Below are 25,287 nucleotides of genomic sequence, written 5' to 3'. Positions count from 1 at the left end.
TTAGGACAGCGACTGCCCCTGGAGGGCCAGGCCGAGGGGTGAGGGTGGGGGTGGAGCAGGCACCCAGGGGGGGGGCACTTGAGAACCTGGGGCCTCTGCCCGCCGGCTAGCTTACCCCCCACCCCCCGCCTAAAATCCACACGGACAGCATTCGCTTGGCCGACTTTATTTCTCCGGAAAAACAAAAACAATGTACCCTTGGTTTGGAAAGGACCTTGGACAACGTGGCAGACACGTGAGGGCAATAAATACGCACGTACATTCAAGTACCGGACGGCGACCCGCACCTGCCAGCCCCGCCCTCGGGTCCCCACACCCCTCACCGCATCCTCCCCTCCACCCAGGGCCCAGGGCTGGGCGCTGAGAGCAGGACCTGGAAGAGGAGGTGCCGTCCTGTGTCTTGGGGCAGAGAATCAACCCCAGGCCTGGGGGTGGGGGTGGGGGTGGAGGGGGGCCTGCAAGTGGGCCCAGGAACGGGTGTGGGTGAGGGCTGCCTCCTGCCCATCCCGTGGCCAACTTGGGTACAGAGAGGGGCAGACACCCCTCCACATACGGAGGAGGCAGGGACGATGTAGCCCTAGCTGGTGGGGGAGGGCGGAGCTGAGTCTCCCAGATTTGCTGACTCGCTGCCACCCCATGGCCGTGGTGTGGCAGGCTCCATGCCATTGCCCGTCCTGCATGGGCAGGTGCAGGCCTGGCTGGCCCCGGTCCCCGCAGAGCCAGGCCCCATCCACGGCCGGGCTCCAGAGCTCGGAGCTGAGGAAAGGGGACGCTCACCCCCCCCCCCCCCGTTCCTCTCGGCTGCCTGCTCAGGGACGTGTGGGGCTGGGGCTCAGGGCCGCGTGGGGCTGGGGCTCAGGGCTGCGTGGGGCTGGGGCTCAGGACTGCGCGGGGCTGGGGCTCAGGGCCAGGGGCCGTGGGAGCAGGTGAGCTGCCTCCGCTGTGGGCGTCCTGTCCCCCGCCGCAGCCTGGGTAGGAGGGCAGGGAGGGGCCCTCCTGGGGGTGAGGCTGGGGCTGGGACCAGCTCTGGGGGGACAGACGTCCATGTTGCTGGCGGCCCCCGAGGAGGCTGCACAGAACCTTTGGGGGTGGGGCGGCAGCAGGGTTTTCACATTTGGCCGCAGGACAGCGGTGGGGCAGGGAGAGGCCCGGTCCTGGACAGCACCGGTCTGGGGCCGATATGCTACAGGCCCGCGGGGCAGGGGCAGGGGCCGGGGCCGGGGCCGGGGCGAGGGAGGGCTGGCCGGACAGGCCTGCGGGGAGCTGTGTACCACGGGGGGTGGGCCCAGGACAGAGAAGGCCTCCCCCCGCAGGCGGCCTGGCCGAGCCTGCCGCCCTGGGGAGGGACACTCGGAGGGGGCGGCGCCCAGCGTCCGGCTCAGTGGGAAGGGCGGGGAGCCCAGCCTGCCTTCAGCCACGGCCTTGGGAGGATCAGCTCCTCAGAGGCTGTGGGCCTCCTGGACGACAGAGCCGCTCCCGGGGCATCCAGGAGGAGGGGGGGCCTGGCTGTGGGTTCGAGGCCTTAGCTGGTGCCAGGCTGGCACTGTTGCCGAGGCTCGGGGGGCCCGCCCACCTCCTGCTCCGGGCTCCCGGCGAGGTCCACCCGCTGCTCGTCCATGCGCTTGGCCTGCACCCTCTGGATGAGGCTGAAGAAGTCCTCGTCGGGCATGGTGGGCCCGCGGGGCAGCCCGTCGGGCGGCGGGCAGCGCTGGTCGTCGATTCTGGAGGACTGGGCAGAACGGACACACGGTCGGGGGCCTCGCCCTCCAGGCCTCGGAGGGCCGGCCCAGCAGAGGCCCGTGGACAGCCCCAGGGCAAGGGCTGTGGCCAGGCCAGGCCAGGAGGGGCGAGGCCGCCTCGGGGAACGGCTGCGGGTGTGGGGTGAGCCAGGTGGGAGGTGGAGCTGCCCGGGGCCCCCAGAGCACCCTGACAGTGTGCGGTCAGGAGTCCCTGGACGGGCCGGGCTGGTGCTGGGGCCGCGGGGGCTGAGCAGGCGCGTGGGCTTCTCTGCAGGGTCTGGAGCAGAAGGGCCAGGAGCCTGCGTGCATGTGGACGGGGGGCTCGGGGGGCTCCCCGAGGCCTGTGCTTTCCTGTCTGTGGAACGAGCGTCACGTCTGCAAACTGCCCGCTCTGCCCGGCACCGCGTGCCCCGCCCCCACCCTCCCGCCCGCCCGGGGCTCTCCTGGCCCTGGACCCCGTGCTGGCCTGGCCCCGGGCCGTGAGACCCGCCCGGCCTCCCCACTCCGGGTGCCACCTGGCCCGTGGCTTTTCTCCGTCCAGAGGGGAAGCCTGGAGGGGTCCCGAAGCCACCGCCTTGGGGACCTGGGGACCCCCCAGCTCTGTATGCACCGCCGAACGGAGGACATCGGGGGTGGCCTCAGGAGGGTGTGACACCTGCTGAGCCGCCCTGTCATCCCCCCCAGGACTCCCCCAAACCCGGCCTAAGAGGAGGGCAGAGCCCCTGGGGGCCTGGGGCCGGGGACCCCCCCCCCCCCCCCGCTCCGCCCCGCAGCGCCTACCTGGCACTTGATGAGCATGTTGAAGAACTCGTCCCCCGGCGCCGGGGGGTCCCTGTCGCCGCGCAGGTGGCCCAGGTTGTTGTGGGTGACGCGCAGCCCCGGGAGGCGGCCCAGGCTGGCGCGCTGGTCATCCAGCCGGCGGCTCTGCGAGCTGGCGATGAGGTCGAAGAGCTCCTCGGTCTGCGGGGAGGCTGTGAGCGGGGGCTGGGCTGCGGGGACAGGGGCCAGGGCGGCCGGGAGGTCAGCCCCGAGGTGGGGCAGGCGGAGCTCTGAGCTGCCGGCCCAGCCCAGCCCACCGCACTCCTGGGGCCCACGGGGGTTCAGCTGCCCCTGCGGGGGGCCCCCCACCCCTGCCTCTGGGGAGCGACAGGAGGGGAGCCTCCCCCCCACCCCACCCCCAGACACGGCGCTCCTGACACCAGCCTGGAGGGCGGGCGGGATGACGCGTCCCCAGGAGGCAGCTCTGGGCGCGGCGGGGGCGGGAGCTGTGACAGGGGGCACTTTGCAGCTGGCTGCGCCGCCCTCGCCCGCCCTCGGAGCCGGGGGCTCTGCACCTTCACCGTCAGGGAGCCCCGGTGCTCACCCATCCTCTCCTCCAGGGCGGGGGCGGCCATGGCCTCGGCGGCCCCGGGCCGGCCCTCCTCCAGGGGGCAGCGCTGGTCGTCCATGCGGCTGCTCTGGAACTTGCTCAGCAGGTCAAAGAAGCACTCCTCGTCGGAGGACGGGACCCGAGGGAGGCTCTGGGGCGGGGAAAGGGGGGCAGTCAGCACCGAACACAAAGGCGGCCCCTCACAGACCCCGAACACGACCCGTGGGCTGCTGGGCCTGGGCCAGGGCAGGACTCTCCTCGGCCTCTGCTGGTCCCCAGCGGCCCCTTGCCCCCGCTCCCAGCACCGCCCCGTCCAGCCCGCGGCATCCTCGGCCATGACCTTGCCCCGCCTCTGGGTTTGCAGCTGGACCTCCCGGGCTCCGGGAGACGCCATCCGTGCAGCCTGACCCCAGGGTGACCCAGCTGGGCCCAGGCAAGTCCCACCGGCGGGTCAGGGGAGGGGAGAGGGGTCCTTGGAGGGAAGGGACAAGATACGGGGTCACTGGGCCTGGCGGGGTCCCTCCTGGCAGGGTGACCTTGGGCCTCGGTTTACACATCCACAGGAGGGGTGGCTGGAAGGTGGGGTCTGTGGGGCCTCCCCAGAGGGCAGAGCCAGAGCAGGCCCAACCCTCCAGCCCCCCCCCCAGGCCTGGTCCCGGGCCTGAGGGCTGACAGATGACACTGTTGTGCAAAACAGCACCCCATCACCTCCCCTGCCCAGCCCACCGTCCATCTCTCAGCTGTGGCCTCCGGCTCGCCCCGAGCTGGGCATGCAGACACCACCACCTCACGGGGGAGACTGAGGCAGAGCTCGCCCCCCCCCCCCCCCCCCAGGTCACACAGCAGCGCGGAGCCGCCCAGCCTGGCCTCCCGCCGTGGGGAGGTGGCAGCTCGGAGGTCAGAGACCCAGGCGGGTCCTCCTCCCCACCCCCCACCCCCCACCCCCCACCCCCGGGCAGGCCCAGAGCCAAGGCCCCCCCAGGTCTCTGCTCTCCTGCGGCCCCCACCTCACAGCCGGGGGGGGGGGCGGGAGGGGACAGCCGGCAGGAGGGCCCTGGCCGGGGCCGCCCTTGGGGAGGCCGCACCGGGACCTCCAGGCGGAGCGCGGCCGAGGCACCGCGTGGGCTGCCGGCCGCCTCCCCGGTAGGTTGTGGGCTCTGCTCCCGGCTTTCTGGGCTGAGGAACCCCGGGCTCAGCCAGGAGTGGGGTGAGCACAGCAGCACCCCACACAGCCAGGCGAAGGGAGCCAGGCCCCTCCCGGGACAGGTGTGACCCCACGCTCTCCAGCCTCCCCCGGACTGACACTCGGGACGCGCCTGAAGGAGGGGGCTTGTCCCGAGGCCTCCGCAGCCCATCGCCGCCGGGGCCGGGCCGGGCCGGGCCGGGCTTCGAGGGCCCTGCTCTGCTGGCCAGTGGCTCTGAGGCCCCAGGCAGAGCCCATCCCGGGCCGGGCGCCCCCACCCTCTGGGGCCGGGGCCACGTGGGAAGGGCTGGTGCTTCCCGTGTGACGTGGGGGCTGTGGGCCCGAGACCAGAGCGCACACGGGAGGGTCTGGCCAGCTGGGAGCCCCCCCACCCTCGCTCAGGCCACCACCGGGCTCCCAGCCGAGAGGGGACCGGGGGCTACCCCATGCTCCGACCTCTCCTTTGTCCCAAATTCGGGCTCCGTCCACCGGGTCTCAGAGCCCCTCGGGTCTCACCCCAGCCCCTCCTGCTAGAACCCAGTCCAGGCCTCACTGGGAGCACAGGCCCCGCCCCTGGCCTGGCTGCCCCCCCAGCCTGCCCCGCCAGCCCCTCGGGGTGACGCCATGGCCCAGTGCTGCCCAGAGCTCAGGGCTGACTGCACGCCCACCTCCCCCCCCCCCCCCCCATAGCTCTGCTGGGGTCCAGCTTCACCCGGACCAGGAGGCTCCCCCTCCACCTGTCAGGGCCCCACACTCACACCGCGTCCGGAGCTCGCTGGGTCCACCAGGTGTTGGCCCAGGTGCTGGCCACGTGGAGCCAGGGCAGGACGCCAGGTGCCCGTGCCACTCACTACCCTGCCCGCACTGCCCGTGCCACCTTGCCGCTGAGACTCGGGGCCCTGTGAGCTACATGCTTAAATAGGACCTGGTGGGGCCCCTCCCCATCCCCGCCCACCAGCGCCTAAGCTTCCCCCCCCCTTTCTCTCTCTCTCTCTCTCTCATACACACACACACTCACACACACACACACATACGCACACGCACACGCACTCACAGGCGCTCCGTAAACACTCGGAAATGGGTTTCCCTGAGCACAGCACTGAGCCTTCTGGCGGGGCCGGGGGCGGTCACCCCGGAGGGCCTGGGGGATGGGGCCCACTCCCACGCCGGCCCGCGTCCTTCCCTCGCTGGGTCAGCCCCGGAGACACCACCACTTTCTCCAGCTGACGGCGGGGCCTGGGCGGCTGCAGCCCCACGGGAGCTGGTCACGGGGCCTTCCACCTTGGGGCTCGGTCACCCTCAGCACCGGCCGTGTAGCCGGACCCCCCCCACGGCCCCCTCCCCACACAGCAGCCCCCTGGCCTCTGCCAGCCCCCAGGCCAGTGCCCTTGGCCGCAGGGCCTCCCTGGTTCAAACTGTCCACCCCGCGTCCCTTCCTGCCCGGGGGCCGCTGGGGCCTGGCCTCTGGCTGGCTCGGGAGGCCTGTCCTTGTCCCGCGCGGCCAGCCCGGGGCTCACCAAGAAGCACCTGGCAGTGGCTGTGAGCCGGCAGGAGTGCGGACAGGATGGGGGCCCCCGGGGCCTCCTCCTGGCCCTCCCTGCCCTGTTCCTTCCACAGCAAGCGCAGATCCCGGGGGGCAGAGGGGTCCCCCGCAGCCCAGGCCCAGCCCTCCGAGGCTGCCTCCTGTCCGGGGAGCTGGGTCAGGTGCCTGGTGGGCAGGGGGCTCACCCTGCCACCGGGGTCCGGGCCTCCAGTGGGGGCCAGGCTCAGCACTGCCAGAGGAGTCCCCCCCACAACACCGGCACCCCAAGGCCCGCTGTTCTCACGGGGCCGAGCCTCAGGTGCTGGGCTGACCAGGCCTTGGAGCCCCAGTGCCACCGGTCCTGGCCTGACACCCCTGCCCTCCGCCTCAGTTTCCCCTCTCGGGGTTTCTGTAAATGAGCTACACAGGACAGGCCCGAGTGTCGGCTGTTGTCTGTTCAGAAGAAGGGGTCCCAGGCGGCAGCTCCCGGGGTGCCAGGGAGCAGCGTGGGCGGGGCTGACTGATGTGGGCCGGGGCACATTGGCCTGGCTGGACGGGGACCGTCTGGACCCCGCGGCCTGGGCCCGCCTCTGGCCGGAGGCGAGACCCTTGGCACTGGAGGTGGGCGCCCCGGCTGCCCCGGCTGCCTTTCTGTGAAAGCTTCCAAACCAGCTGCCGTGTGGGGGGCGGGCGCGGGTGAGGCGTGCGGGGGGCGGGCGCGGGTGAGGCGTGCAGGGTGGGATGTGGGTGAGGCGTGCGGGGACAGACGCGGGTGAGGCGTGCGGGGGGCGGGCGCGGGTGAGGCGTGCGGGGGCCAGAACGACAGGCCCCTTTGTTCTCTGCTGTGGGGGAGACGCGAGGGCGTGGGGTCTGGGCTCTGCCCCCGCCTCACTCAGCCCCGGGTCACATGACAACAGGGGGTGCGGGCAGTGCTGTCGCCTGGGAAGCACGGGGTGGGGAGCTTGGGGACGGGGCCACAGGCAAGGCCGGGCGTTGGGGGCCCTCCCCTGGCTGGGCCGCTCCAGGGCTCCCCCGGGCCCCACCCTGGGCCTGCCCGCCCTGTTCCCCAGGCCCCTCAGACCGCACAGCCCTCCTGCGGAGCGAGGCCCTGCTCTGCCCTGTCCCCAACACCACGGCCCCTTCACCGGGTGACCAGCGCCCGCTCCCATGCAGGGATCCCCCTCCTCAGCTCCATGGACACAGGCCCTGGGCGGTTGAGCAGCACTGGGGTCAAATGGGGTCAACAGAGACACCCCACCCCGAACAGCCACCCGCGTGGAGAATCCCGCGCCGACACCCACAGGTGGGGACGGTGATGAGCTCGGAGGGAACTGTTTACAGATTCCGGAGGTTTGGAACGGGGTGAGGGGGGTCCAGGCTGACCTCTGAACCCTGACCTGCTCCCGTGAGCCTGGAGGGGCTGCAGGGCACAGCGGGACACCTGCCAGCCCGTCCGTCCACCCGCCGCCGCCCGTCTGCCGTGGCTGCCCATCCCCGGGGGGCTGCCCTGCCCTCGCTGGGCACTGCGGCTCTGTCCGCGGGGCCGGCCCGGCTGGGTGCGGCTGACAGCTCCACTCTCCCTGCGCTGCCGCAGGTCCCGGGCAGCCCGGGCCGTGACCTCTGCCCCCGTCTGCTGTCCTGGCGGGCGGTGAGGCCCCCGGGCTCCCTGCTGAGCCGAGAAGCTGCCTACCGTGCGTGGCATCTGCACCCGGACTTCGGCGCTGTCCAGCGGGGAGTGGCCGCCCTCCCGGGGCCTCCTCTCAGCCGCGTCGGGCCCCTCCTGGTACTTCCTGCTCCTCATGGGGAGGGGGAGCAGGTCCCTGCCCGGCCCCCGCCAGTCCCCGGAGTGGTGGCTGTCTCCATTCTGCTCCTGGGAGGGGTGAGAGGCCAGGCGTGGGTGGGCCACCCGCACCCCAAGACCCTAATGGGGGGCTGGGACGTGGCTGGGCAGGGCAGAGGGGCCCGCGGGGTGAGGACGCATGCTCGTGCCCCGGGGTTACGGCGGGCGGGGCCCTGATGGAGGGAGGGAGGGACCGACGGGCAGATGGCACGTCTGTCTCCGGGCAGGGATGACGCGGGCAGAGGTGGCAGCTCAGCAGACAGGCAGCGGCCTCGTTAGCCCGTGGCCCACGCGCTGCGCTCGCTGACGCCCTCCCGGCCCCGCCGTGTCCCCAGCCGCCGCTCACCCGCTCCAGGGGCAGCCGCAGCAGGTCCCAGGTCTCCGCGCTCAGCCGCTGCGTCCTCTTGGGCCTGGCCCCTGCCAAACAGCGGCGTCAGCCCGCGGCCCCGGCCTCCAGGGCCGCTGGGAGCGGAGGCTGGTGGGCGGCACCCCGGGCTGAGCTTGCCACTCCCGCCCCACGGGGAGGCGAAGGCAGCGTGTGCGTGGCCCGTGTGGTGTGGAGGCGGGGTGCGCCCTGCAGGGCCCGGGTCGGGTCTGTCGTGCCCCCCGTAAGGGCCCGTTCCCAAGCTCTGGACCCCGCTCTCTGCCCCCCACTCCGCGGCCGCCCAGGCCACAGGCGGGCCCCACGGCTTCAGGCCACAGCGGGGCGCCCTCGGCCCTGGCCACACCTCCTGCCCGGACGGAGCCACCGAGTGTCCAGGGCTTCATGGGAACCGGGGCCCAGAGAGGGCTGGAGGGCTGGCTGGGCGGCGGGGCCCTCTCCCCGCCCGGCCCCCAGGTCTGAGGGAGCCACACCCCGTCCCGCTCTCTAGAGGCGGGAAATGAGCCGGCCTCGGCGGGAACACAGTGGCCCCGGAGCCGGAGCCGGAGCCGGAGTCCCAGGAGCCCAGGCAGGGCCGCTACTGCCCCCGCCCCCCCCCCCCCCCAGCGCCCTGGAGCGGGCGGCCCAGCCCCGTCGTGAGGCTGAGGGACGCGGGCCCAGGGCGCGGTCAGGGCCCCGCTCGTCCAGCCCGTGAGGAAGAAGAGGCCTCACCCCCGACCCCATGGCGCTGGGGGCACTGCCCGCCCTCTGCCATCTGCGTCGATGGGGAGGAGGAGGGACCCCTCGGTCCCAGGGCTGAGGGGCCGCAGGGCCGGACGCACCGCTCACAGGCCCCTGCTCCCCACGGCCGGCGAGGACCCTGCTCCATCGCCCCCCAGGCCTGGAGGGGCCTCGCTCGGCCCCCGACACCCTAAGGGCCCCACGCGGGTTCCCCACCTTGTCTGCTGGGCCCCGGGCCCCACTCGGCCGCTCCGGCCCGTCCTGGCCCTCCGCGTCCCTGGCCCCGGCAGCGGCGGCACCGCCCCCGACACGCAGCGTCCAGCTCCGGGCGGGTCCCCGTGGCCAGCGCGGCGGCGGCCTCGGCCCAGCTAAATGCGTCCTCTGTGTGGAGGGAGCCCCGGTCCTCCGCCTGCCCGTCCGGCACCCACACCTTGGCTGACTGGGGGCATTCAGGCCGGGCACCGCCGGCTCGCTCCCCGCCCGCCCCTCCCACCTGAGGGCGAGGCCTGGAAACTCCCCGGCCGTCCCTCCCTCCCTCCCTCCCTCCCTCCCTCCCTCCCTGGTGATCGTGTCTGCCCACCAGCCCCCCGACATCCTGTCCCAGCCGACCCCTTCCCGCCTCACCCGGACGGAGTCCCATGCCCGCCCGCCTCCCCCCCCCGCCTCCCCCCCCAACCCGCCCGCCCGCCCCCCCCATCCACCTACCCCCCATCCGCCTACCCCCCACCCGCCTACCCCCCCAGCCTTGCGCCCAAATCCCTTCCCACGCAGAGCCGGGGCGCTTAGGTCCCGTTAGCTCTCGTTCCTCCCCGTCAGCCCTGCCGCCCTCCCCCCTCCCCTCCCCTCTTCTCTCTTATCTGCCCCAGACACAGCCCCGCTCTCCCTCCCTCGGCCAGGCTCGCTCCTGCGGGGCCCCTGCACGCTGCTCCCCGTGCCCGGACGCGGTTCCTCCATTTCTGCTCAGGGCTCACCCCCCCTCTCCTTGTCTTTGCTCGGATGTCACTGTTAAGGGCTGCACGTTTGTGTCGTACGTGGACACCCAAAGCCCGATGTGATGGCTGGGACGTGGGCCTTGGCAGGTGACGTGGGGTGGCTGAGGTCATGAGGGTGGGGCCCCCGCTGGGATTGGTGCCCTTAGGAGAAGGGACCAGACAGCTCACTCTCTCCTGCACCCCACACTTCCCCTCTACAAGCCGGGGAGCCCTCACCAGAGCCCACCACGCTGGCACGGGAGCGTGGACCCCCAGCCTCCAGACGGTGAGAAATCGTTTAAGCCGCCCGGTCCGCCGTTTCGTCGCACAGCCAGCGCCGACGGAGACACAGCCTCCGTGAAGCCACCCGCTGTCCACCCCCCCCCCGACACCCCCAGCTGTCCCCGGTGATTCCTTCCTCCGAAGCACGGGACTGATCGCCATCCTTGCCTGTTTTGGCCGCTGGGGTGCCCCTAGAGCTCCCACAGGGCTTGGCGTGTGGTAGGTGCTTAACCAGGACGTGGCGAGTAGCTGAGCGCCTGAGTGTGGGCCCCTGCGTGTGGTGTGGTTCCCCACGCATGGTTCCCTTCAGGACACTGGCTGGGCCGAGGGAGGGCGCCCGCCTGCACAAGGTCACAGCGTGGGGAGGGCACAGGGGCAGGACGGGGAAGTCGGGCCACAGGCGTGCCCGCACCGGGCAGCTGGGCCCTCACTCCCGCCAGGCGCCGTTCCCAGGATGGCCATGGCCCACTTCCCAGATGGGGACACTGAGGCACAGCTGGGTCCAGACACTTAGCCAGCCAGGACACGGCAGAGCGGGACCAGAGCCCACAGTCTCAACAGCACTCGGGGAGTCCGCCGTGTGCGTCTCAGCCCCTCGATGCAGACGTGAGCCCTGAGCAGGAGGCCAGCCCGTCCTGGGGGCTCCTGCTGCTCAGCACCCCGGATGCCCGGAGCAGGCACCGGAGGTGGAGGGAGCCGCAGAGCAGTGCCAGCCTGTGGGACCGGTCAGCCCGGCCCGTGGGGGCCGACCGGGGACGCCCCACAGAGCGGGCAGGCCGACGGGCTCCCTCCGCTCTGCACCGACCGAGCAGCCGCGTCAGGGGGTGTCCCGGGGCCCTCGCCCAGCACGCCCACTGCCAGTGCCCTTGCTGGGAAGGGCAGGCGGGCACCCAGGACACCTGGACTCTGGGGCCCAGACCCAGTGGCAGGGCGCGCCCACCCACACAGACTCGCGGGGGGTGGGGGCCGAACGGAGAGACTCGGGTCCTCCAGCTGCAGGAGGGCCGTTTCCATCAAGACCAGGAAGCGAGCCAGGGCCTGGCTCCCGCCGGCCAGACACCGGCCAGACACCAGCCAGACACCGGCCAGACACCAGCCAGACACCGGCCAGACACCAGCCAGACACCGGCCAGACACCAGCCAGACACCAGCCAGACACCGGCCAGACACCAGCCAGACACCGGCCAGACACCAGCCAGACACCGGCCAGACACCAGCCAGACACCAGCCAGACACCGGCCAGACACCAGCCAGACACCGGCCAGACACCAGCCAGACACCAGCCAGACACCGGCCAGACACCAGCCAGACACCGGCCAGACACCGGCCAGACACCAGCCAGACACCGGCCAGACACCAGCCAGACACCAGCCAGACACCGGCCAGACACCAGCCAGACACCGGCCAGACACCAGCCAGACACCAGCCAGACACCGGCCAGACACCAGCCAGACACCGGCCAGACACCGGCCAGACACCAGCCAGACACCGGCCAGACACCAGCCAGACACCAGCCAGACACCGGCCAGACACCAGCCAGACACCGGCCAGACACCAGCCAGACACCAGCCAGACACCGGCCAGACACCAGCCAGACACCGGCCAGACACCAGCCAGACACCGGCCAGACACCAGCCAGACACCAGCCAGACACCGGCCAGACACCAGCCAGACACCGGCCAGACACCAGCCAGACACCAGCCAGACACCGGCCAGACACCAGCCAGACACCAGCCAGACACGGGCCAGACACCGGCCAGACACCGCCACAAACCACGCCCACTGCGCGCCACGCCCGCCCGCAGGCCACGCCCCGTGCTCTGCTCCCGCCCTCCGGAATTCCCCTGCACCCCCTGGGCCCAGCCCAGCGCCTCCTTCCTCACTGGAGCGCCCCTGCCCTCCGAGGTGCTCCCCATTCCCCTCCACCCCCACCCCCACCCCCACCCCCACCCCGACCCCGACTGACAGACTCTGGATATGCGACTGCCCCACCCCCCAAGGGAGTTCCCAGTAGGCGCTTGGCTCTGGGACCTGGCCCCCCCCTCCCCTCCCCCCTCCCCCCCTGCTCAGGAGGCACGGGGTGTGCGTGTGGGGGGCAGGGAGGGGTGAGGGAGTGAATGCTTCCCCTGCAGGAAGCCGTGCGGGGCTCACCTGAGTGGGGTCTCCTCCAGGGCGGCCCACACTCAGGGCGCCCGCCCGCCTCCAGTGGCCGGCAGGCCATCCCAGAGCCAGAGCCTCCAGGCTGCGGCCCCCAGACCCGCCCCCTCCGGCCTGGGCAGGCAGCGGGCCCCCGCCCTCCCAGGATGGCCTGTTCCCAGGGCCTGCTGGCTCCCCTGGCCGCCAGCCTGTGGGGGGGCTGCTGGGGGCCTGGCCGGGGAGGGTCCGGCTCGGGCGCAGCAGAGGAGCTGGCGCGGGGAGGACAGAAGCCGCCTTGTTCCGCACAGCGGGCTGCTCGCCCACCCCGGCCCCCCTTCCCCCGGGAGGATGGGGCCTTTCCAGGCGCAGCCCGGCCCTGCCCCCACCTCCTGCGGTTCCCAGAGGGGGGCCCCCACGGGCCAGGGGCCCTCAGAGCTGCCCATCCTCAGAAAACCCTGGCCTGGCACTTCCCGGGGGACACACTCCATCTCATCTCCTTCGACCACAGCACCCCCACAACGGGCAGGCTGAGGGTCCCAGAAGCCTCTGCTCCCGCCCTCCAGTCTTCAGCAATCTGAGTTGGGGGTGACGTGTACCCCCACCTCCTAGGACAGGCCACTGTCGGAAACCCTGGGACCCACCCCCAGCAGCCCCGACTCTGGGCCTGGTTCTCAGCAGCCCAGGTGAGGGGGCAGGGGGTGCCCCTGGGAACATCGCCATCCAGAGGCGGGGGCCAGACTCCACGAACACGCAAGACCCGTGGGATGGGGAGGGGCAGCTACCCCGCGGCCCGGAGCCGCCCAGCACCCACGGCCGCCACCCTCCCCCACCCCAGCCTCCTTCATCTGTTTGCTCTGCAGGGAACGGTCTGTGCTGCGCACACATGGCTGACCTGCTCGGGGACCAGCAGCCCGTGAGCGATGAGGTCATACAGTGGCCGGACGATTACTGCCCGGTGCCCCGTCTGCTGACTCAGTGGGGGGAGGGGGGACAGCAAGGTCGAAGCAGAGGGCCGGGGGGCGGGGAGCGAGGGTGACCACCGGCTCTTGCTGCCCAGAAACCATGAAGAAGGGGCCCTGATACCCGTATTGGGGCCCCCCTTCCCATGCTGTTCCCAGCCCTTGAATGCCTAATTCTGTCCCATCTCCAGTCTCCCTGCCCCTACCCTGCCCTGGGGAGACGGCCACCGACTGTGCCCCCGCACCTCACCCCCACCGTGGGCTCGGAGCAGGGCTCCAATGCTGACACCCCCAGGCCCAGGGGCTCCCCACCTCCGGGGGCCCTTCCCCTGTTTGAGGTCAGAGCCCACCTCTGTGGGACCCGCACTGCCCGGCCCTGCAGGAGCCAGGCCCTCCCAGGCAGCCCTCCTGGCACGCCCTGCCCGCCAAGGCCCTGCCTCCCCGCCGAGGCCTGCCTGCGGGCACGGACTCCCCAGCCCAGCCGGGAACTCACCCTGAGCCTCGTAGCCGGCCAGGTCGGGCTTCTCTGCGGCCGCCGGGCTGCTCAGCCGGCCCAGCGCCAGCTGCAGCTGCGCCACGTTCATGCGGGCCGTCAGCTCCCCATTCCGGTCCCCAATCTGTGGCCAACGGGCAGGTCAGTGGGCAGCAGGCTGGGAGGCCCCCGTGGTCCCCAAGGAGACCAGGCCGCACCTGCCCCAGAGGTGGGGGTCTGTCCCTGGGTGGGCCTCACACACCCCGGCCACCTCCCTCACGCTGCCAGGCCCTGTGCCCCGGGGGGCCCTCCTTCTCGGGCACCCTCCATGGGCCTCGCCTGCTCGGCCAGGCTGCACCCCCCAGGTGCCTGCCAGGCTCCGGCTCCTCCCCGGCTCCCGCTCGGACAGAGGCTCCCGGGAGAACCTGGGTGCAGAGGGCGGGCGGGCGGGCGGGCTTCCGCAGGAGCGCCAGGGCCTGTGCCCAGATGGACAGGGCGGCCCTGCTGGCGGCCCCGGGGGAGGGCTCTCTGCCCAGGCCCTCCCCAGCTCCGAGCGCTCCTGCTCCCTCCAGCTCCCCCTGGCCTGTGGGCCCCACCTGCCCCTGGACACAGGGCTGTGGGGGTCCGGCAGGCGCTGGGGGAGTGCCAGAGGGAGGTGGCATGGCCCTGCTCTGAAGCGGGGCTGCTGCTTGGAGGCAGGGCGTGGGGCAAGGAGCAGGAAGGGGTGAGGTCAGGGGAGGTCAGCCAGGAGCCAGGGAACCAGAGGTCACCGAGACCCCCTGTGGCTCCCAGCCAGGGGCAGCCCTGACCACAGGAGGGGCCCTGCCCAGCCTCCCCGGTGGCGATGGGCTGGCCGGTTCCCGGGAGGACCCTGCGGGGCAGCCTCTGGCAGGTGGTTGCCACCGGGGCCTTGGGCACAGGCGTCGGCCGGTTCCGCTGGGGACAGAGGGCCTGGTGCGTGCCTGCCCCCGGGGCACACAGGCTCCAGGGGTGGAACCCAGGCCCCCGCCCCACCCCACTCCTGGCTGCAGCAGACGATGGGTCCTGGCCTCAGGCCTCAGGAGACGGGGGAGTCCAGCCCCTGGGCAGCACGCGGCGATGGGCCGGAGCGGACACGGGGACGGCCAGGAGGGGCCGGGAGCGCACAAGGGCACCGGGCCAGCGGGGAGTGGGCTGGGCAGCGGGGCGGCGCCGGCAGGGGCAGTGGCTGGGGCAGTGGGGGCGGCGGGCGGGGGGCCGGCCTGGCTCACCTCCTGGGAGATCTCCAGGTGCTTCTTGGCGAAGGTCAGGGCCTGCGCCGGGCTCCCCATGGACACGTAGGCGTTCCCCAGACTCCAGCACGCCCGGCCCTCGCCCACTCTGCAGGGAGGGAAGCTGAGTCCACATCTGCACGCCCCGCCCCAGGCCTGCCAGCCTCCCACCTGCCCGGCCTCCAGGCCCCCGCGTCCGGGTGGCCAGGTCCAGCCTGACAGGAGGGGGCTGCACTCGCTCCGCTACCAGGGCTCCCGACGTGGCTTGTTCGCCCCCTAGTGGCCGGCAAGGCTCTCACCCCTCGGGCTCCCTCCACCCTTGGGGACGGCGGACCCGTCCTAGAGCGCGATCCGGTGGCAGTGCGTGCGACCTGTGACCACTGGGCTCCAACCTTCCCCCCAAGGGACAGTGCCCAGGGGCCCTCCTCTCCCCCACCCGCGGGAGCCCGTGGCCCGTGGCCCTGAGCCCCCGTCCCGCCACCGCCCACCCCAGACGGGTGTGCACGGCTGTGCGTTTAGGAACCTTCGGCCTGTCTGCCTCTCCATGGAGACTGCTTATGTAGATACGGGGGGGGGGGGGGGGGGACCCTAAAGGCTCGATGAGCGGGGGGCTGGGGTGCACCCCTCCGGCCGGCTGAGCCAGAGTCCCTGTGCGTCGCCTGCTCAGGGTCCTGGGTGGTCGGAGGCAGAGCAGGCCTGCCGGGAGCCACCCCCGCCCCCCCAGCCCCGTTGGCACGCACGCACCTGTCGGCCAGCTCCTGGGCGATGAGCAGGTGGCGCAGGTGGTACTCGGCGGCGCGCTCGTAGTCCTGCAGCAGCGTGTAGGTGTTGCCCAGGCTGTAGCACGCCTGCGCCTCCACCGCCTGGTCCTTCAGCTGCCGGGACAGCTGCAGCGTCTTCCTGCGGGGCAGGGCACCCCGAGGACGCTCCAGTACCCCCTCCCGGGGCAGGGTCACCCCCGAGGAGGCTCCAGCACCCCCTCCCCGGTGCAGGGCCCTGTGCAGCCCCCCACTCCTATCCTGTCTGAGGGTGGACGGTGGGCAATGGGGTGAGCAGCCCACCCCCCCGAGGCCTGGCTGGTCCCCCCCATCAGGTGGCCACCGTGCTGCCCCCCTCGGTCAGGACATGGCACCCCCACAGGCTCTGCCCACACTGGCTAGTCGCCCCACCCTCCCGAGCCTCCACCTCCCACGGGGTTCCCGGGGACACAGCACGTGGTCAGGGTCCTGACCTGGGCGTCAGGCTCCACATAGAACCAGTGCGTGTGGTCCGGCCTCTGCCCGGGCCGCTGTGCAGCCCTCCGACCAGGAGGCCGACGCCCAGCGAGTGTCCTGGCCCCAGTCAGGGCCCCCAGGAGCCCACGGTCCGGAGCGTCCCGAGTCCATATGGGCATGGCCGTACCGGCTCCGGGTCCCCCAGTAACCGGCACCGGGAGGCCCTCAGCCAGGGCCACTGTGCCCGGCACGCGGCGCCTCTGCCGGCGCTCACCAAGCCCCGGCAGCCCTGGCCCACGGCTGCCAGCCAGCCCTTCTGGGGTGGCCGGGGACCCCACCTGGCCCCTCCCGGCTGCGGGGTGCTTACTTGTAGTACTCGGCAGCCACGTCGAAGCGCCCCAGGAAGATGTGGGCGTTCCCCAGGTTGCTGTAGGCCCTCCGCTCGGCGGCCTTGTCTCCAAATTCCTTCGCGATGGCCAGGCGCTGAGGGCGACCGCAGCCGGTGGTCACCGAGCAGCCGGGACCGAACCGACAGCAGTGCCGCCTCCTGCCCGCGGTGGCCCGCCCCTGTCTGCGTCCAGGGGGGCAGCCCGGAGCCAGAACCAAGCCCGGGCACAGCCTGGGGGGTGTCAGGCCGCCCCGCCGCCGCCCGCCCCGCCGCTGCCACTCACCTCCTTGTGGAAGGTCGTGGCCTCCACGAAGCTCCCCAGCAGGTAGTGGGTGTTGCCCAGGTTGCCGTAGGCCCTGCCCTGGGCCGCCCGGTCGCCCAGCTCCTTCACCAGGGACAGGTTCCTCCTGGGGGCGAGTCCGTCAGAGCCGGGCCCTCCCGGCGAGGGAGCCGGGCCCTGTGACGTCCCCCAGGCAGAGGCCGCTCAGCAGTCCCTTTAGCTCTGGTCCCCTCGTTGCTGTCCGAGCTTCGAGGCTCGGGCCGGGGCTCCCCCGTCCCCGACTGGTGCCCAGATCTAACCCTGTTCTAATGGGAAGCGTTCTCCACGCCCGGGGCTCGGCCAACGCCCCGGCCCTGTCTCCAGCCAAATCTTTGGGGTGTTTTTGGTAACCCTCATCTGAGCGCGGAAAGGACAGAGGGAGAGCGGGAAGGGAGGAAGAGAAACAGCGACGTGAGGGACATCCATTGGCCGCCTCCTGCACGGGCCCAGAATGGGGCTGGGCCCCGAACCTGCAGCCTAGGCGTGTGCCCTTGACCGGGAATCGGACCCGTGACCCTTCCGTGTGCGGGCGGATGCCAGCCTGGCCAGGCCATGCCTGCCGACCCGAGGGCAGGTGCAGGCGGGGGGCGGGGCGGGGTAGGGGAGGGAGAAGGCCAGCCCGGCTGCCACTGTCGGGGCCTCGGGGAAGGGGGGGCGCTGTGCCTGGGGCTGCGGCCAAGCCCCTGGCCACACGGGCAGGCAGGGCCCAGGCCGTGTGTGTGTGTGTGTGTGTGTGTGTGTGTGTGTGTGATCAGTGGCCCCGCCCCCACTCACTCGTAGAACTCGGAGGCCCTGCGCAGCGTCTCGCGGACGTCGGGGGGCAGGTGCCCGGGGTCCTGTGCGGCGCTCCAGGACAGCTGCTTGCCCTTGGCGTGGTACACGTTCCCCATGTTGTACAGCGCCCTCGCCTCTCCGATCTGCGGGCGGCACCGAGGTTGGGGTGGCCCCGAAGCCACGTCTGGGTGGAGATGTCGCCCCACGGCATGCACGCAAAACGGGGTGCCCCTCCAGGCTGTTCCCAGGGCTCCAAAGGCAAGGACTTGGGGGGGGCATCCCCAGGCCCACATGCTGAGGTGCGGGGGGAGCAGGACAGGGGGTGCGGGGGGGAGGGATGGGACAGGACAGGGGGGGCGGAGGCGGAACAGGACGGGGGAGGGGGCGCTGGCTGACCGCTACCTTGTCGCCCTGCTCCTGGGCGATGTCCAGGTGCCGCTGGCAGCAGACAGCAGCCTCGTCAAAGCGCCCCAGGACCTTGAGCGTGTTGCCCAGGTTCCCGCTGGCCTTGGCCTCCCCCATGCGGTCGCCGATGGTCCTGGAGGGCGGGAGGAGGGCTGGCTCGGCAGGGCGTCTTGGCAAGGGTGGGGGAGGGCGGGTGCACACCTCAGGGTGACCCTTCCGCTGGGCAGGTCTGGGGAGGCCCCTGCATCGCCTGCAGCTGCCGGGGCTCAGGGAGGACCCCGGATCGAGGCAGGGAGGGGGGGTCCTCGAAGTGAGAACTAACATTCTGACATGCAGTGCATCTGACCGCGCCTGCCAGCGGGGGCGGGGCGGGGGCTGGGGCAGGGGGCGGACCCACTGCCTGCTGGGGGTCCGGCGCTGAGGCGGCTGAGGAGTGGCCGCTCAGCCTGAAGAAGGGGCAGGAGGGGCAGGGACACGTGAGGGAGCGGCTGGCCAAGGCTTGGAGGCTGAGGAGAGCAGAGGCAGGGAGGGTGGCCACCCCTCTCCACACGGCCCCAGAGACACACGGACACAAACGTGTGCTCGTGCACACGGGACACTGGGCCTCACGCGTGCTTTCACCCATAGACATAGAGACATGCTCACATGTGTCTCAGCTTACACACGGCCTCCTGGGGGCACTTCCTGGATCCTGGCCCCTTCCCAGGCCCCCGTGGACCCTGAGAGCTCGGCCCCCCCCCCCGCATTGACAGCCAGGCCCCGAGGGCAGGGCGTGCAGACACTGCCGGAGCCCTCGCACCCACACCCCTGGGCCCACACCCCGAGGCTCACTGCTCCTCTGCACCCCCATGCCTGTACCCTGAGACTCACTGCTCCCCTGCACCCCCGCGCCCGCACCCGCACCCCAAGACTCACTGCTCCCCCGCGCCAGCACCCCCAGGCTCACTGCTTTCCCGCGCCCACACCCCTGTGCCTGCACCCCGAGGCTCACCGCTCCCCCTGCACCTGCACCCCGAGGCTCACCGCTCCCCCTGCACCTGCACCCCGAGGCTCACCGCTCCCCCCGAGCCCACACCCCGAGGCTCACCGCACCCCCGCGCCCGCACCCCTGCACCCCACGCCCGCACCCCGCGCCTCACCGGGCCAGCAGCAGGTCGTGCCTGTGGTACTCCAGGGCGCGGGCGTACTCCTTCAGGTAGAAGTAGGCGTTGCCCAGCTGGCTGTAGATGGCGCTCAGCGTCCGCAGGTCCTCGGTGCCCACCTGCACGGCCGCCTCGAAGAAGGCCACGCCCGCCTTGAAGTCCCCGGCCTTGCAGAGCCGCTCGCCCTCCAGGGCCAGCTCCAGGCACGAGGCCTCCATCCTGCGGAGAGGAGGGTCAGCGCCGCCCCGCGGCCCCGCCCGCCAGACCTCCCTCCTACCGGACAGACGCCAGCAGCCGGGCTAGGGCGGGGTGTGCCCTGCCCAGGTGGGCACCCTGTGCCTCCTCCCTGCCCGAGCTCCTCCCTGCCAGGGCGCAGGGGCACCTGGGTCTGTGAACCTCGGGCTGCGAGGGCGGAGCCCCAAACACTGCGACCCCCAAGTGCCGGCCGCCCGCCCGGGAGCGGGGCCCGAGGCTAGGAGCCACGCTCCATCTTCCAAGAGGCAAGGCGGCCGAGCTCAGAGAGGGTGAGCGAGCTGCCCGAGGCCACACAGGCAGGGTCTGGGCCCAGCCCCTCCCCGAGCCCACAACCTGGGCTGGAGGCTCAGCCACCACCCGTGCCCACCGCCCGTCCTCGTGGGCCATGGCTGCACCTGGGCCGAGTCAGCCCCGGCCCCTTCCTGCCCCAGCCCCCGGCCCCCGGCCCCCGGCCCCCGGCTGAGACGCGCTCTGCGGGCTGCTGGCCAGGACGGGCCTGAGAAACACGGCCGCCATGCGTCCCCGCCCCGCGGTGCTGCTGTGGGAGGAAGGACAGCACCACGTCCCAGGATGGGCCCAGCCCTGGACACCGCCCAACCCCAAGGCCAGGGCCTGGGTGCCCGCCAGCACCTCGCGGAAGGCCGTGCTGGCTCCCCGGCCCCCGGCCCCTCCGCCCCCTGGGTCGTGGGCAGGAGCTTCAGACAAGAGGCCTAACCCCGGGGCCCCGCTCACTGAGCCGCCCTCAGGACAAAGGCCGCGGCGTCAGGGGAGCCGGGGTTGGGGAGCCGAGCGGCCGGCTGTGGCCCGGCCTGCGGTGCGGCCTGGGCCGGACACTCTCCCTCGGGGCCTCGGCCTCTCCCAGCGGCTCCCGATGGGTCACGTGGGTCCCAGGCTCAAGGCCTGACCCGGCCCGGCCCCGGGGGACAAGGCCGCTCCAGCTAGAGGACGCCCCGCGGGCGGAGGGAAGGGGCCGGGGGCTCAGTGCGGCGCCACCCAGGCAGCAGGGGAGTCCAGGAGGCCCTGTCCCCAGACCCTGGGAACGTGGGTGCGTTTCCCACACGGTCAGCCCAGCCCCCCGCCGCGCCCCCCCCCCCCCCCCCGTCCTGTCTCGCTCCGTTGCGTGTTGAGGTTTCGGAGCCCGTGGCTCCAGAGCAGCCAAACATGCCCCACTCGGCCCGTGCGCCCCAGGCCCTCGGCCCCTGTGTTGTGGGAGCAGTTTTTTGGGGAAAACCAACACATCTCCTGAGAGATAAACACAGCTGCGGGCCGGCGCTTCGGAAACGCTGACCAGCGCCCCTTTATGCAGCCCGTCCCCTGCTCACGTGACCACGGCGCCTCCACATTCCCAGCGACCCAACACCACGGCCGGCCGGGGCCTGGGACTGCGCCCATGCCTGCTGACCAGGGGAAGCCCCCACCCTCGCAGGCCCCTCGCCCAGAGCGACTCCCGGGGTCAGAGCAGGCTCCTCCCCTCCGTGAACACAGGGCCTGGGCTCTGGGACCCCCCCCCCCCCGCCCCGCCCCGGCCCCAAGATTCAAGCAGAGCCCGTGTGACCTCTGCCGGAGCCCGAGGTCAGGGACACGGCCTTGACCTCAGGTCTGCGTCGGGCCTCCCTCCCGCCCCCTATGCCGGGCAGCCACCTCGCGGTGTGCGCCGGGACAGCCAGCCAGATGCCACGTCCCAGGCGCCCGTGGGCAGCCCTGAGGTGCCACGCCTGGGGCCTCTCCGTGAGGCCGGCTTGTCCCTGCCCAGCCATCTGATGGGCGACCTGCCCTCTCCTCAGTGGCGGTGGAGGGACGTGGGCTCTGAACTGTGGGCACTGCGGGCAGGAACAGGCCCTGCTGCTCGGGCACACCTGGCCGCCCCCACCGGTCCCAGAGCCAAGGTGTCTGGCTTGGGAGCCAGGGGCCCCAAACTCAAGGGGGGGGGTCATCCTGATGGGGTGTCATCGCGAATGCCGACGGGGGCGTCTAACATGGGCCCCAGCAACGCAGGGGGGTCACCTGGAGAAGCGCCAGGCAGGTGTACAGGGCTAGGAAGCCCCCCTCTCCACGTACCCCCAAACCTCCGATGGCACCTGACCTCCCCGCCGGCACCAGGCGCCCTCCCGGTGCCCCCAGGCGCCCGCCGCACCTGGGCCTCTGCAGGTTGGGCATCTTTTGCACGAGCAGCCACAGCTCCGGCCCACGGGCAGCAGCGGGGGCGGGCGGGCACGCCGTGTACCACTTTGCACGCTGCCCTGTCGGCCAGGCTCAGGGCCACAGGCTGGCCATCGCGGGCTCCCGGCCTCCCCCTCGGCCAGTCAGCCCTCCCCGCCCTGGTCCTGGGGTTGCACCGAAGCTGGGGTTCCCCTGACTCTCCCCACCCCAGGGTGGTGGGCTGAACGCTCTGGCGGCCTCACGACAAGAGACCCCAGGTCCTCGGGCGGATCATCCGGGCTCCCAGGCCCGAGGCGGACAGAGGATCAAGGGCAGCTCAGAGCCGGGATCAGCGTAGTCAGCAGGGCGGCCGGTGGGCAGGCGGGTGGGGGGTGTGCGCGGAGCCCAGAGGAATGGAGGAAGGAAGGAGACGGGGCAGTGGGGTGTGCCCGCCGCCGGCCCCAGCCCCTGCTCTCACACGCCGCCCTCCGCGTGAAGACCGGGCAGGGCAGAGACCTGCAAGCTGGGCAAGCCCCGGGCCACCTGGAGGGCAGCTCGGATTCCTCCTGGGCGGGTCTGCACCGGGCCCCCACCCCACCCCACCCCGACCTCATCCTCCGGGGGAGGCCCTGCTCCCAGCCAGACCACACCTCACCCCCCCCCCCGCCCCCACCTGGAGCCTGGCCCGGCACGCAGCAGGGCCCACAGATGGGAGCCCCGAGTCCAGGTCATCCTGCTGGTGCCTCCCAACCCTCTGGGGCTGTAGGGTTCCCTGCCCTGACCCCCCAAGAGGAGCTCCAGGTCCCAGGTGGGGGCCTGGGGAGGCTGCCAGGGCGGCAGACACCTCCCCCACCCCAGCTCCTTTCCTGAACTGTGCCAGCCCCTCGGCGCCGACGGCCGGTGAGGAGACGGGTGATGAGACCTCCTCAGCAGAGGGAGGAGCGGGGGAGGAGCGGGGTGGGTGCAAATGCCCGGCCAGAGGTGCAGAGCTGGCCCGAGCGTGGAGCCGAATGGGGGGCGGGGCAGGGTGTCTCGGGGGCCTCCCCTCCCGGCCGTCCAGGTGCTGCCCCCCCAGGAGGTTCCCTCTGCCCCCCTCGTGGGCACCCCTCCTGCCAGCCCCGTGCCTTCTCAGTGGTGGCCCTGGGGTGGGAGGGTTCCCCAAGGCTGCGCAGCCGGGAACCGCAGAGCGGGAGGGAGGTCAACTTGGAGCGAGGGACTAGGGAGGCAAGGTGGGCTCCACGGATAAGGGGGGGCTGCAGTCCTGCACACGTGGGGGTGGGGTCCGGAGGGCAGAGCCCTGGAAGGAGGTGGGCAGTGGATGCTGAGGGGGGACTCAGACCACCCGCCCACACCAGACGCTGCTCCCACGGGTGTCAGGCCGGGCACCCCCCTCCCCGCCCTGAGGTCTCCGTCCCAGGCCACCATCTGCCCCGAGGACAGCTCAGCCGAGGAGGCGGGGCCTAGACCACCTCCTCCGTGCCCAGCCCCTGCTGAGGAGCTGAACCCCCAAACTCTGCAGGCTCACACCACCCCCAGGCCCCGATTCCACCCCCCAAGGCTGCTGCCCGGCACATGCACTGCAGGCCACCCTCCCGGGTCCCCTGTGAGGCTGCCCAGCATGGCCAGGCCCCTCCCTGCGCCTCTGCCCCAACACCCCTCTGCAGGCCTGTGGGTGTTTGCCCCGCACCTGGCGAGGTGCCCGCGGGCACTGGGCGAAGTGGTCTGCCGGGCCAGCCCTCCTGCCGGCTGCCGGATCCCCACCCTAAAGGCTGCCTGGGCCTCCCCGAGGCCTGTGCACCCCAAGGGCTGCCAAGGCGCCCCCTCTCGGGACAGGAGACGGGCCCAGCCGGCCAGGGCTCTCTGGTCCCCGGGGCTGTGGTCTTAGCTCCCCCCGCCAGACTCACCGCCCCACGCCCCGCGGGTCTGCTCTCTCACGCCACGCCTGTCCGCGCACGCACCTCTCCTTGCAAGGGGCTGACCAGGCGGCTTTCCCAGCAGCCAGACCGCAGTGGCCAGGAGGCCGGGCGCTGTCTGCCAAGCGCCCGCCGCTGCCTGCTGGTCCCGGTGATGAAGTGGTTATGGCTCCCTGGTGGCCAGCCTTCCTGCTCGGACGCCGTATCGCGGTGGGCTTCCCCCCCCCCCCCCCACCGCCGACATGCAGGCGTCAAGGGGCACACGACCCGGGCCTGAGGCTGCCAGCGCGCCCGGGAGCTGCTGCACACACCTGGCCTGGCTCCCGCCGGGCCCAAGCCCCTGCGGCTGCTCGCGGGCCCTGCAGGCAGCTCGGCGCGGCCTGGGTTCGCAAGGATGCAGGCTGCCCCAGGCCTCTCCGGCGTCCCCTCCGGGCTTCTCCCGGGCCAGGGTCCTGTCTGGTGTCCCCACTGCGCTCTGGCACCAGCCCACACCCCAGCTCCCATGTCAAGCCGTGGGGTGACCAGGGTGCTGTGGGCCTTCAGCTGTTCGTGGTCCCCAGCCTCTGTCTGTCTGTCTATTTGTCTCTCTCTCTCTCTCACACTCACACTCACACGCACACACACACACACACACACACACACATGCACACGTACACACTCACGCACGCACGCACATGCACACACACACACGCACACACAGCCGGTGCAGCCAGATGAACTCCTGCTGCTCTTTGGGACCGAACACCCGCTCTCCGTCAAGCACGACCCTGGGGCCAATGTTGCCTGCACAGCCCTCCCTCCATGGGCCCTGGAGGGGTCCTTCAGGGAGGCCTCCTGCATCAGCTGCCAGCAAACCCACCCACACGCACGCCCCCCACCCCAGTGTGGGGCCCAGGAGCCAGGCCGCGGCCCAGCACTCGGGCCGGAGCCCACACAATGGGGCTGTGTCTGGCCGGCAGCACGGACCGGACCAAAGTGGGGAGGGGCGCAGGGCCTCACTCTGCACACGGGGCGCGGGCAGAGGTTCGCTGCTGCTGGGCTGCCGGCGAGGCCCCCTGAGGGCCCCACAGCCGAAGGCCGGGTCTCAGGGGTGGCCGGGGAGCTGGGGTGACAATGTCCTTCAAGTCGGGGGCCGGGGGAAGGTGCAGGGAGCCAGGCCCGCCCCTGGGCGCTGCCACCACGGACCGCCCTGCGCAGCACGCAGCCTGCCCACTGGTCTGGACACCTGCACAGGTTGGCAGAGCCCAGCCCCCTCAGAGGCCCAGGGCATCACCCTGTGGCACACCCTGGACAGGCCTGGAGTCACCAGCCAGGCACGCAGCCCTGGGCCGGGCCACCCTGCCATCCCTGCCGGGCAGGGGCCCAGGGCCCCGGCCGTGCCATCGCCCGTGCCATCGCCCATGCGTCTGCCCGGAGGCAGGTGTCTTTCGAGGCAGCACACACCCACCTGGTGGCTGGCTCTGCAGCCTCAACCCAGCGCATCCGCTAGACCCGGGCCTGGGGCGGGCGGGTGCGGGGCAGGGGCCACCCTCACGCAGCCTGGCCTCTGAGCAGGCCGGCCGGGTGCAGTGGGGGTGATGCCGGGCGGGGCGGGAAGTTGCTGGCAGCCCCCCACCCCATCCGGCTGTGCCAGGTGGCCCCCCGCGGGGAGAAGCTGCCGGTTTCCACGTCCCGGGTGGGGGTCCGGCGGGCAGCAGTCCATCGCCCTGCCCACCCGTCTGCAGGCCTGTGCGGGTCCCCAGCTCTCGCGGGCGGGCGCGCTGGCGGAGGGGGGCCCAGCACCCCCCACACCCGCATCCCAGCGACCCACCCCCGGCGCCCCTCGCTCCCGCGCTCCCTCCGCCGCGCCCCGATCCCCGCCGCTCCGGAGGGAGGGCGCGCCCCCGCCACGTTGCGCGCCCGCCGCCGCCTTT

The 25,287-nt window shown here is 72.4% G+C and overlaps 1 protein-coding gene across 3 annotated transcripts in view; it reads right to left on the bottom strand.

Moving 5' to 3' along the window:
* Positions 1–156: 156 nt before the first annotated feature.
* The window catches only part of GPSM1 (G protein signaling modulator 1), a 26,143-nt gene continuing 1,012 nt past the window's right edge, over positions 157–25,287 (bottom strand). Inside the window, exons 1-14 of one of the 3 annotated variants that reach the window (XM_079789642.1) lie at positions 19,065–20,756; positions 17,923–18,058; positions 17,521–17,663; positions 16,711–16,834; positions 16,407–16,522; positions 15,570–15,725; positions 14,826–14,934; positions 13,597–13,720; positions 8,000–8,070; positions 7,504–7,683; positions 3,103–3,259; positions 2,520–2,728; positions 1,574–2,094; positions 157–968 (exon numbers count right to left, since the gene is read on the bottom strand). In XM_079789642.1, the coding sequence (XP_079645768.1) occupies positions 902–968; positions 1,574–2,094; positions 2,520–2,728; positions 3,103–3,259; positions 7,504–7,683; positions 8,000–8,070; positions 13,597–13,720; positions 14,826–14,934; positions 15,570–15,725; positions 16,407–16,522; positions 16,711–16,834; positions 17,521–17,663; positions 17,923–18,058; positions 19,065–19,285 (2,334 nt within the window). In that variant the 5' untranslated portion in view covers positions 19,286–20,756 and the 3' untranslated portion in view covers positions 157–901. Of the gene's footprint in view, positions 2,095–2,519; positions 2,729–3,102; positions 3,260–7,503; positions 7,684–7,999; positions 8,071–13,596; positions 13,721–14,825; positions 14,935–15,569; positions 15,726–16,406; positions 16,523–16,710; positions 16,835–17,520; positions 17,664–17,922; positions 18,059–19,064; positions 20,757–25,287 lie in introns of those variants that run through there. The other 2 variants (XM_079789644.1, XM_079789643.1) reach the window with 2 other exon arrangements.

This window comes from Cnephaeus nilssonii (assembly GCF_951640355.1).
Source record: "Cnephaeus nilssonii genome assembly, chromosome: 14".
NCBI classification, from domain to species: domain Eukaryota; kingdom Metazoa; phylum Chordata; class Mammalia; order Chiroptera; family Vespertilionidae; genus Cnephaeus; species Cnephaeus nilssonii.
This window is presented reverse-complemented; position numbering and strand designations above follow the sequence as displayed.